The 13,414-nt window shown below is 32.0% G+C and overlaps 1 protein-coding gene across 1 annotated transcript; it reads left to right on the top strand.

The window, feature by feature from the left end:
- The first annotated feature begins 303 nt into the window (after positions 1-303).
- LOC123252636 (olfactory receptor 10AG1-like) lies at positions 304-1,239 on the top strand. Its single transcript, XM_044681907.1, has one exon. The coding sequence runs from the start codon at positions 304-306 to the stop codon at positions 1,237-1,239; it is 936 nt and encodes a 311-aa protein (XP_044537842.1).
- Positions 1,240-13,414: the final 12,175 nt, after the last annotated feature.

Raw genomic sequence — 13,414 nt, 5'->3', positions numbered from 1 at the left:
ACAGACTGCTGGAGATGGTAGGGAGGTTAGGAAACAAAAAGGTACAACCACTCATATATATATGTGTGTGTGTGTGTGTGTGTGTGTGTGTGTGTGTGTGTGTGTGATTTTTATAATATAAGATAAAGATAATATAAAATGTCCAAAATGAATAAACATTTTAAAAAATGTCTAGTCTTGAAGTTATCTTAGTAATATTCTAATCTAACCTATTTGTCATTTCAGAAGCCGAATTCAAATCCTATTGAGGAAAAGTGACTTTCCAATTTTGAATGACATTCTAAAGATGTAATCTACATAAAAATGGTAGATACAAATATTACTATTATGGAAGAATTTATTCTCCTGGGATTTTCTGAATTTCCTAACTTCCAAGGATTTCTTTTTGTTATTTTTTTAATCATCTACCTAAGTATCCTATTAGGGAATGGTCTCATCATCATAATCACCAATGTAGAACTAGCTCTTCAAACACCTATGTATTACTTTCTTGGAAACTTCTCCTTTGTGGAAATTTGTTACACATCAGTCATTCTCCCTAGAATGCTTTTGAGTCTTTGGAGTCAGAAGGGAAACATTTCTCTACTGTCGTGTGCTGTACAACTCTGTTTCTTTCTCATTTTGGCATCTGCAGAGAGCTTCCTCTTGGCTGTGATGGCTTATGACCGCTATGTGGCCATCTGTAAGCCACTCTACTATCCGCTAATCATGAACAATAAGATGTGTATAAAAATGGTGGTTGGTTCTTGGGTCAGTGGGATTCCAGTACTTGTAGGACAGACATACCAGGTTTTCTCTGTGCCTTTCTGTGGTTCTAACAAACTCAATCACATTTTCTGTGACATGCCCCCATTATTGAAGTTGGCATGTGGAGATATCTCTGGGGATGAAGTCTTTCTTTATATTGATTGTTTCCTGTTTGGTTTGACTCCTTTTCTGATGATACTCATGTCTTACATCAGAATTCTTAATAGTATTCTGAAGCTCTCATCAAAGACTGGCATATCCAAAGCCTTCTCTACTTGTTCTTCTCATCTTATGGTTGTATGTTTATTCTATGGTTCAGGTCTAATTGCGTATCTTCAATCCATTTTCAGTTATTCAGGCAAAACAGAAAAGATCTTCTCTGTATTTTACACTATTGTGACACCAATGATTAATCCCATGATATATAGTCTGAGGAATAAGGATTTCATTGAGGCAATGAAAAGACTATTTTCTAAATGTGTAAAGAATTAAAATAATTTAATTTGCATATTCTTCTATTTTGAACCATGTTAAAGTTGTTTTTCCTTCCATTTTATCTCCTTTATAACTTTCAGATTATTGCAGTACCCTACTAGTTATCTTAAATTATTTAGCATTTCTATTCACAGTCTTCAATGATATCAATTGCTTTTATGTATAACCAAAGAGTGAAATTACTCTTGTCATTGTTACTGTTGTTTTTAATCACTGTTAATAAGGAATTACCTTATCATCCAAATTGCAAAGTCACCTGAGACTATAATCATGCAATGTCTACTAGAGGTAGAAATATTTACATATAAATATTTCCTTTTCCTGTGAAAAATACAAATGGGAATATAAAAAAAAATTCTTCAACCTAAAATATTTATATGTTTTAACCAAGTTATGGAATGTGTGATTAGATTGAATCATTCTAATTTATTATAAATTGGAGACAAACTTAATCACTCATTGCTATTTCTTTTTGGTGCCTTTTTTTGTAAATGTGGTTGAATTTGGGAAATATGTGCTTTAACTCATTTCACTTGCAGATTGCAATGATTAGTAGAGAAACAATAGTTTGTTGATTAAGGTAAGTAGAAGAATACACTACAATCTGTTTGTTCATTTATGATGTAAAATATTTTGAAGGAATAAAAATATATACTATTTTTAAAAAAAATTAAGTTTATTCATTTAATTAATTCATTTAGAATATTTTCTCACAGTTACATGATTTATGTTATTTCTCTCCCTTCATTCCACCCCCCTCTCATAGCCAATGAGCAATTCCACTGGATTTTACATGTGTCATTGATCAAGACCTATTTCCATATTATTAATATTTGCACTAGAGTGATCATCTAGAGCAGTGATTCCCAAAGTGTGCACCACCAACCCCTGGTGGGTGCTGTAGTGATCCAGTGAAGCGGTTATGGCCACAGGTGCACATTTCTTTCCTATTAATTGCTATTAAAAATTAAAAAAATTAATTTCCAAGGCACTAAGTAATATTTTTTTTTCTGGAAAGGGGGCTGTAGGCCAAAAAAGTTAGGGAACCACTGATCTAGAGTCTACATCCCCAATCATATCCCCATTGAACCATGTGAGCAAGCAGTTGTTTTTCTTCTGTGTTCCTACTCCCTCAGTTCTTTCTTTAGATATGGATAGTGTTCTTTCTTATAAGTCCCTCAGAATTGTCCTGGATCATTGCATTGTTGCTAGTAAAGAAGTCCACTACATTCAATTGTGCCACAGTTTTTCTGTCTCTGTATATAATGTTTTCCTAGTTCTGCTCCTTTCACTCTCATCAATTCCTAGAGGTCATTCCAGTTCATATGGAATTCCTCTAGTTCATTATTCTCTTTAGCAAAGTAGTATTCCATCTCCAACAGATACCACAGTTTGTTCAGCCATTCCCCAATCGAACAGCATCCCCTTATTTTCCAATTTCTTGCCACCACAAAGAGCGTGGCTATACATTTTTTTTTTCAAATTTTGAACAGATTTTATTTTTATTTTATTTTTTAATTATTTTTTAATTTAAAACATTTTCCCATGGTTACATGATTTATGTTCTTTCCCTCTCCCAAAATCCCCCCCCCCATAGCCAATGCACAATTCCACTGGGTTTTACTTGTATCATTGATCAAGGCCTATTTCCATATTATTGATAGTTGCACTAGAGTGATTATTTAGCATCTACGTCCCTAGTAATATCCCCATCAAGCCATATGTTCAAGCAGTTGTTTTTCTTTTATGTTTCTATTCCCACAGTTCTTCCTTTGAATGTGGATAGCTTTCCTTATGAGGCATATATATATATATATATATATAGTCTTTTGAAACAATGGGCTTTAGTGAAGTGTTATTTTCGTTCTGGATTTTGGTGAAACAACTTAGTTTTGATTTTTCAAATAAGTATATTATTGAGACTGGATAATATAAACTTGCATCAGGAATTTAGAAATGTCCTATCAGATCAATAGTTATCAAAAGTTTCCTTAGATCATATCCTTGAATATATGATATGCTGGAAGTTTACATATTCTGCTCAAATCACCCCAGAAAATCTTGAAAAAATACGTACTCAGCACACAGAGAAAGCAGTAACCAGAAACAAAAAAGAAAGAATTATTTTAAAAAGAGTATTATTTTCAGAAGTGTGCAAACCCTAGGCAAAAGTCCAAATATAAAAACAAATTCTTGAAAAAAGTGCGAACTTATGACAAAGGATTATGCTATTCTTCTCCAAATAATAAATGATTATAGTCTGAACACAGATTGAAGAATGCTATTTTCACTTTTATGTTTGTGGGTTTTTTATTTTTGTTTATTTAGTATGAGTATTCCTTCACAACAATACCAATATGGGAATATGTTTTGCATCATAATACCTGTATAATCCATATCTAATTGCTTACCATCTCCAGGAAGAGAGAGGGAATGGAGAAAGGGTGAGAATTTGGATCTTAAAATTTTGAAAAAAGGAATTAAAATTATCATTATGTGGTAATGAATGGCAAAAATTCATCATTATTTCATAAAATAAAAAAAAAATTTAAATTGAATGCACAGCAATTAAAAAACATAAAATATCCATGTATTGTCCAGGATTTATTTCAGTGATTCTTGTGGAAAACACTTAAAGAAAATTAATAGAAAATTCATAATCAAAAGAAAAAGACATTTTTGCCTCAGGTTCAAAGAGATTTCTTAAAATAAATGATGCAAAAGGAAGAAGGTAAAAAATCAGATCAATCTAAAATTTAAAAAAATGGGAAATTGAAATGATAATACAATTAGAGTATATTTGTGTACATATGTATATAAATATAAAAGTAAATATATGCATATATACAAATTTAACATGTTTATATATATTATGTATATATTTTACATATTTGTATATGTGAAGAAATACACATATTTTCACATTTTCTTTTGAGAATTCACATGTTTGGTATTGATGTCCTCTTCTGAACATGTATTTTGGTCAGCTCTCTTTTTCACATATTTTTCAAGCATCAGACTTTTTCTCTGTCTTTTCCCCATTTTGAAGTGTTTTTTTTTCTCTTGATTTTGTCCATATATTGAAGTTTAGCTTTTCCTGGGGTATAGGGTGTCTTATCCTGGACTCATACTGTGCACAGGATTGACTCAGCTGTCTTAGGTCTCAGATTAAGCATTTCAGAGAGGTGGTCTGATTGGTCTCCCATTTGGAAGTTTGCACCTTTTCAGTTCAGCTAGTTCAAGTTGGGTTTTGTCTAATCTCACTGATCAAATTGTATCTTTTGGGGCTATTTTCCTTCTACTGCTGTTTGTTTTTCTACCTCTATCCTGATGAAGACGGAATGAGTTGCCTGTGCTCTTTTCCCTGCCACTTGATGCTTCACATCTAAGTTCTCCTGAAGCTTATTCAGCACTCTCTTCTCATACTCCAGTGAAATAATTTTTTCTTACTGGCTTTTCATATTGTTCTTGGCTGTAGCACTTTTGTTCTTAGGTGGTTTTGTTTCTTCTATGTTTGGAGAGTGGTTAGAGAGATTTAAGTGTTTTTTACTTTTCCATCTTAGCCTGATTTCCTCAGTATTCACCACCTCTGTCTCAAGGGACAGCAGACTCTGTAATCAGAAAAACATCATGTTTTAAAAAATTAACAGTAATTTTTTTAATTTTTTGAGTTCCAAATTTTTTCCTGCCTTTTATCCCCCATCCTTTCCCCTTCCGTTAGATAGTAAGCAATCTGAAACAGCTATTACATGTGCAATCAAGTAAATATTTTTCTATACTAATTATTTTATGGAAGAGATCTTGAACAAAAAAATTGAATAAAGTGAAATATAGTGTTTTGGTCTGCATTCAGAATCCATTAGTTCTTTCTCTGGAATTGGATTATATTTTTCATCAGGAGTCTTTGGGATAGTGTTGGATCATTATGTAGCTGAGAATAGCGAGGTCATTCATATTTATTTTTACTGTTTTACTCACTTTATTTTTTATCATTTCATTTTAAGTCTAGGAAGACCTTGCCTCTTTTTGTATACACAGAACTTAGCACAATGCCTGGCACATAATAAGCATTTAATAAATAGTGACTAATTGATGCAGTTCCTTATAACAAATAAACTCTTGATAAGAAATGTTATAAAGCCTACTAGAACTGGCTCAAAAGTCAATTTTAAATTCTCAGTGTCACTACTTACATCTTGGAAGATGACAGATGCTTTAAATCAATGCCCGATTTATTATATTGTTGATTGTCTTTACTTAAGAAAATGATATAGAAAGAAGTAATCCCCTTCTCCATGACAGTTCATCCACTCATTCCTTCTACAAATGAAATGGCTATTCCACCCTGTCTCCTTCTTGTCTATTCCAATATAATTTTGGCTTATTCCACTACATTTCCTGAACCTTAAATCTTTAAATGATACCTTCCCCTTCAAAATATCCATACAATAATGCCATTACCAGGGGCCATAGATGACATTTTTCCAAATAGTTGGACCTTTTGGGTTGCTTATGATTAATCTTTCATCATCTTTGAATATTTCTAACTCAGCTGAACTCACAGATTTTCTCCAGGAATAGCTAAAAGTCCTTTAATATATTAATTAATCATTTTTTCCTTTTATAATTATACTCACCATTACTGGTTGTAAATCCAGTTCATTTTCCCTGAAAAATGCTGTATTACATGTCCTACATTCTTTTAATATTGTGACTATTAAGTCCTGAGTTATTCTGATTAAAATTCCAAAGTACTTCCCCACCTTGTTGCTCGTATTTTCTCCTTAACTTGGGGCTAAGGAACTTAGCAATTATATTCCTGTGCATATTCATCTTTCGGTCTTTTTGAGGTGGTGATTGGTGAATTCTTTTAATTTCTATTTTACCTTGTTTCTACAATTTCTGGGTAGTGTCACTTGATGATTTATTGGAACATAGTGTCTAAACTATTTTTTTGATCATAAATTTTCAGGAATTCAACTATTCTACAGTGTTCACTCCTTCAGAGCCAGCCTGGGTCTTCTGAGCTGAGATCTCAACAAGTACAGTAGCTCCCAGGGCCCTTCCTCTATAGATTCAGATTCCTGTGCTATCCTAGAGGATATAGGCTCCACCTGTCTCAGCAAATAAAGGGATGTTGCTGGTCTTGCCCTCAGGGGCTACTTTTTGAATTCTCTCAATTTGTTCTGTTTCTATGGTGGGAATGAGAAAGTTTCTCATCCAACTCTGTTATCTTCCTACAATACCACAAATATCTATTTTTCATTTTGTTGGGTTTGTTTTTGAGAGCTGATTGATAAACATTTACATACATATACAAATACATACCTACTATTAATGCACATCCAATTAGACCATAGAACTTAAACCTAGAAGAGTCTACAAATGTTATCTCACTCCATGCTTTCATTTCAGAGAACAAAAGGAGGCCTAGAGAACTGCTGTCTATTGCCCATTATTGTATTATTATTTTCAGAGGTCTAGGATTTAAAACCATCTTCTTTGGTACTCTTATTACTTTAATGTTTTACCTTTTCACAACTCAGATACCTTTAGTGAATTATTACAAAGTCTCAGGAAGAAAATTTGATGATCTATTCCACAGATAAATGGTATGGAGAAGAAAAGGTTGACAAATGTGTGACAAAAGTGATCCTCATTTTTTTCTCTAATCAGTGAATGGAATCCTGCTAAAGTCTTAATTTCTACAAGAAGTCTTTGCTAGACTGCCTTTATCTTAATGAATTCCCTTTGATATTGTCTTCAGTTTATTTGCCATTTTTGTATGGACACTACTATTTTCATGTCATCTTCCCCATTTTACTATAAACTTTTTGATAGCAGGGACTTTTATCCCCTTTTCTTTATCCTCCCTGATGTTTTTAGCAGTGCCTGCCAAGTAATGGAATCTTAATAAATACATTTTTACTGAAAGACCATTTAAAAATGTGAACTGACCTGGTAAATTGAATACAAATACTCTCTAGAAACACTGCTATTCATTTTTTCAATTTTTAAACTATTCTCTTTGTGCTATACAAATCTTCCTTATTTGATCTATAATCAAACAAACAGGACACCTTTGTTTAATGCCTATTATTTGCCAGGCAACACTATTCTTAATACTGGGTATACAAAGACAAAAAACACAACATCTTTACCACCGAAAAAGTACCAATTTAGTCAGATGAGATATCACTGCACACATATAAATATTAGAAATCAGATTGATGAAATATTTTCTTATGAGGAAGATACTTGTATCTTCAGAAATCCACGGAGACTTTCTGTAGAAAGTCGTATTTGAGTTAAGATTTGATGGAATTTATCAATTTTAAAAGTACAATTAAATAGGGAGTGTAATCCACTTACAAAAGACTACAACTAAAATGCCAAGAGAATTGGCATTTTTAGGAATAATATTAAGCAGTTTTAGTGAATTATCAAGGCAGTTACTCTATAAATCTTTATTAAGCACCTGCTATGTGTCAGCTACTGTTAATGAATTGAGGTTAGACATAAGAAAATGAAAGATAGCCTCTTCACTCAAGGACATTATTATCTAACAAGAGAATACAACACACAAAAAGGATTTTAAAAGGGAAAGAGGTATTTATTTGGCACAGGACCATGAAGAATTTCAAAGATGTACATTCAAGTGGGAAGTGAGATGATCTGCCTGGAACAAATGGAAATTTTTGGAAGAACTATTCAAACCAAGCTCCAGTTGGAGGGATGGTATGTGCTAAAGAAATTAAGTACCTGTATGGATGTCATTTTGTAAGAAGGTGTTATTTTTTTAAATTTTAACTGTTTTTCCCTAATTTTATGTAAAAAAGTTTCCAATATTTTAAAGATACTATTGAGTCTTGAATACTCTCCCTTCTTCTTTCCTCCCTCCCATCAGATATATAGATATTATATCTATAGTCATATTAATCTTTTTGTAGAATAAAACAAAAAATAAATTTTAAAAGTTTGTTTGGATCTGGATTCAAAATATATCAGTTATTTCTCTAGAAGCAGATAGCATTTTTTATCATGAGTACTTTGGGAGTATTTTGGATTGCTATTGCTGAGAATATCCAAATCATTATCAATTGTCCTTTTTATGATATTCTTATCTCTGCCTAAAATATTCTCCTGGTTTTATTTACTTCACTCTCTTCTAGTTTGTATTACTTTTTCCAGGTTTTTTCTGAACATTCTCCCACTTGACATTTCTTATAGCACTATTGTATTCCATTATAAGTATATACTGTAACTTACTAAGACATTCCCCAATTATGGATATCTCCTCACTTTCCAATTCTTTGCTCCAACAAAAAAGATTTACTTCACCCTTTTAGTTTTGTATCTCTTTGAGATACACACTTAGTAATGATATTGCTGGGTATTTAATGTGTTTAGAGTCTTTTAGGAGTAAGTAGGTCCAAACTGCTCTCCCAAATGATTGAATCAGTTATACTATCATTTGTGTGTCAATTTTCCCACATCCTCTTCAAGTTTTGTCATTTTCCTTTTCTGTCATATTTGCCAATGATAGTAATGGGATGGTACCTCAGAGTTGTTTTTATTTTAAATTTCTCTAATAGTGATTTAGAGAATTTTTTTGCATGACTATAGAGAAGTTTATTTACTCTGTTTGAGGACTGCCCATTCAAATCTTTGGACCATTTACCAATTGGAGAATGACTTGTTTTCTTATAAATTTGACTTGTCTGTATATTTAAGGAAGAAAGTCTTTATTAGAAATATTTTTATAAAAACTCATTTCACGATTATTATTTTGAGTTATTACTCTCTACCCTATTCTCCCTGTTCAATTTCTGATACCATATCCCATAATTTTCCCTCTTTTCTGTCAGCTATAACCTCTTTTCTTATGTATTTCTCTTCCTACTTGTCTATAGAATAAAATAGATTTTTATTCCCAAATGATTGGGTGGTTTTCCCTCACTGAAACAATTCTTATGAGAGTAAGATTCATGTGGCCCTTTTCCCACCTTCCCAAATTAACCCTCCATTGTAAAACCTCTTTCATCTATCACTTAAGTGTGATAATTCACCCCATTCTTTCTCCTTTCCTCCTTCTCCCAATGCATTCCACTTTCTCATGTTTACTTTTATTTTTTAGAACATTCTATCATATTCAACTTATATCCTTGCCCTCTATCTATATACACTACTTCTAACTATCCTATTAATAATAAGTTCTTTGTAATTAATAAAATCATCTCCCCATGAAGAGATGTACATAGTTTAACCTTATTGAATGTCTTTTGAATTTTCTTTCTTGTTTTTATGCTTCTCTTAAGTCTTGTATTTGAGATTCAAATTTTCCATTCAGTTCTTATCATTTCTTTTGGAATGCTTGAAAGTCCTCTATTTCATTAAAACACATTTTTTTACTTGAAAAATTATATACCCTTTCACTAGGAAGTTAAACCACTGGGTCCATGTCATGAAGCTAATTTTATCCTTTACAGTCAGGATTATAATTTATTCTTCTCCATCCCACCTAACAAAAAGCAATTTTATATTTCTTCCTTTATTATTGATATGTTAAAAAACAAACGAACAACATGAGGGTAAATTTTAGAAGAGTATAATTCAATTAATAAATATAGATATAAGAATATTACCTAGTGCCATTGGTTAAACAATTTCCAAAGTAAATAATATGTGTCAGGAATGGGAATATAATTTAATTACATTTTTCATTTAAAAAAATGTTTTAAATATTTTCTCATAGTTAAATATTTCATGTTTTTCCTCTCTCCCCCAAACTCCACTTACTCCCCGTAGCTGATGTACAATTCCACTGGATTTTATATGTATCATTGATTATTCCATATTATTGATAGTTGGACTAGAGTTATCGTTTAGTGTCTACATCACCTATAATAACCCCATCAGCCCATGTTTTCAAACAGTTGTTTTTCTTATGTGTTTATCCTCACACAGTTCTTCCTCTGAATGTGGCTAGTTTTCTTTCTCATAAGACCCTCAGCCTTGCTCAGGATCCTTGCATTGCTGCTAGTAGAGAAGTCTGTTATGTTCGATTATACCACAGTGTATCAGTCTCTGTGTACAATGTTCTCCTGGATCTGGTGGTTTCACTCTGCATCAATTCCTGAAGGTCATTCAAGTTCACATGGAATTCCTACAGTTTGTTATTCCTTTGTGAACAATAGTATTCCATCACCAACAGATTTTATTCCTATCTGATTTTATGACCTTCCAAAACTCCAAGCATTTCTGTTTGGGATCTTCTTTGTTATCTACATGAGTATCTTTATAAGAAATGGCTTCATCTTTGTCATAGCCAAGGTTGATCCAGTTCTCCAAACACCTATGTATTTTTATCTTAAAAAATTTTCCTTTTTTTGAAATCTGTTATACATCAGTCACTCTCCCAAGATTGCTGATGAATCTTCTGACACAAAACAGACATATTTCTTTAGTTGCCTGTGCTGTTCAGTTTTGTTTCTTTCTTATTCTCATTTTAACAACATTCTTACTCCTGGCCGTGATGGCATATGACAACTATGTAGCCATTTGTTAATCCCTGTACTATCCAGTCATTATTTAAACAACAAAGTATGTGTCCAGCTGGTTACTGGCTCCTGGATCACTGGATCCCAGTGGTAATAGGACAGACCTATCACATATTTTCTCTAGCATTCTGTGGTTCTAACAAAATCAATCATATTTTCTGGGACACCCCTGCAGTAGTGAAGACGACCTGTGGGAACACATTTGTAAATGAATTCTCAGTCTATGCTGATGCTGTCCTACTTGCTTTGATTCCCTTTCTCTTGATACCTTGTTCCTATGTAAAACTTATCATGATGATCCTTAAGCTGCCATCAACCACTGAGAGATACAAATTAATCTCTACTTGCTTTTCCCACCTAATAGTTGTCATCTTGTTCTTTGGGTCTTGTCTTATTGCATATTTCAGATCCAAATCCAGTAACTCAGAAGAAGCAGAGTTTTTTTTTCTCTTTTTTACACCATTGTTAGAATAATGTTTACCCCTATGATATACATATTAAGGAACAAATATGTCCTTGGTGCTCTGAGGAAATTAATACTCAAATTATAAGGATCATGAAACAAATAATTAAATTGATAAATCCTAGTTTTTTCTTTTTTTGTTCCACAATCCTCATTAAAAATAATTACAATATCTTCTTTTAATTGTCATGTAATAGATTTCCATTGCCTTCTCATAATCTCAACTCTCTATTCTCTATATTTATATCCTTCCAGGTTTCTTTAAATTCTTCATATCAAAATTATGATATCAAATTTATTGGTAACAATTAGTTTAATAATTTTAATTTAAAATAAAATATCACTATTAATATTTTGGTATAATATATAATTGGTTAGATAGGTAATGACAATGAAGAAGAGGAAAAAGATAAATAAAGTATTTTAAATTGTTATTATGTGTCAGATTCTGTACTAACTCATGCAGAAAAAAATAAGAGAGAATATTTTCTCTCCTTCTCTCATGGTTTACATTATATTAGAGGATTTAAACATGTGAAGGAGAAAAGAGCAAAGAGTTTAGTGTTCATCTCTAAGGAGATATTACTAGTGGAAAGAGAGTAATTATGAGAATTATTTGAGGGAGGATGAAAACAAGAATGGCTCCTTGAAATGTGATGAGTCTCTGCAGGGATTCACCAGTGAAGAGACAAGACACTGGTGAGGAGGTACACTGGGGTGGACAAATCTCTTTAGGAGGTAGAAAAGATTAAAAATTGGGAGGGAGTTAGACAATCTATAAATTTTCTTTCCTTCTTTCATCGACTTCTTTTGAACATAATCTTAGAAGCACAATCACTGAATAAAAATTATGAAAAATATAGTCACTTTTCACACAAAGTTTGATCCCTCCCCTACTTTGGAATTGTTAGAATAATTTACAGTCTTATAAACAGTTTTATTCTATGGATTCTGTCTTTCAGAAACCTGCTACCTCTAATCTTTAATCCATTTTTTTTATTTGTACTATTTGTTGGAAGTAAAGTAAAACTTTAGAGATGTTTTAATTGTTTGAACTAATCTTTCTGATCCAAATTCTACATGCTCTTTTCCATCAATCTTATGCTCAGTCATTCATTCCAAAAGCACCTAATTTGGTAGAAAAAGATATGTAAAATTATGGTTTTCTATGTTCAGCGCAGGTATATGTAGGGTAGATTAATTAAAAACAACCTGTAGAGATAGAGACAGATTCAGAAACAGCAGTGATATTTATATAAACATATATATATATTTGGATATAAAAGTTATTTTCATATTTCTTCAATATCTTTTAGGTATAGGCTATACAGTGATATATCTACTTAAAAAGGTGGAAACTATACTTTCACCATGACTATAAATTGTTTTATAGAATGGTTAGATCTAATCAATTTTGCATCAAAATGCCTATCTTCCTGCAATATCTCACCTTTCTTTTCACATACACACATCTCTAATGACTATTGAAAATAGGGATGCTATTTTGCAGGACAGAAGATTCATGGATTTAAGAGATGTTAAAGAAGGTTCAGTCATAGCATCTTAAAATATCCAAGATCAAATAAATAGTATTGGCAAATTAAGCATGTGCATATGGGACTTCAGATTACAGAATCATTAACTTTTCACTATTGAATTTCTCTGTTTTTTGCCCTTCCTATTTCACTCTTGTTTGATCAAAGTTTTTTCTATGACTAGAATAGAATGAATGAATTCCTATAGTATACTGAAATTCCTCTTGCTCTTAAAATTAGAAAATGGGGAAAAATTGATTCTAAACCTGCAATATATTGGCATGAAATATTTTCTTGTAGTTTGTAATAATTTACTGTAGTAGAGGAGAATGTGTGTTTGTGTGTGCGTGCATATGTGTGTGTGTTGGTTAAGAGCAATTATATTGTGACAGCCATAATACATCTGACACTCTCCTATAGGAAGTACATGAAAAAAAGACAATAGATTTGGAGTTAAAAGGAATCTCAGTCATCACCTACTATAAAATCAGTACTTAACTGAAGAATCAGTGTTCTGAAAAAGTTGACATGTGCTTAACTCACACTCAGTTTTTAATTCAAACCCAAAATTGTTTCCAAAATGACAAACTTGCTCTCTTTTTTAAATATATGTT

The sequence above is a fragment of the Gracilinanus agilis genome, chromosome 6 (assembly GCF_016433145.1).
Source record: "Gracilinanus agilis isolate LMUSP501 chromosome 6, AgileGrace, whole genome shotgun sequence".
NCBI lineage: Eukaryota > Metazoa > Chordata > Mammalia > Didelphimorphia > Didelphidae > Gracilinanus > Gracilinanus agilis.
The sequence above is the reverse complement of the archived record's forward strand: the minus strand, read 5'-3'. Positions and strand labels throughout refer to the sequence as shown.

Bases quoted from the DNA above. Each gene is read 5' to 3' on its own strand.
- LOC123252636 (XM_044681907.1), top strand. From the start codon at position 304: ATGGTAGATACAAATATTACTATTATGGAAGAATTTATTCTCCTGGGA.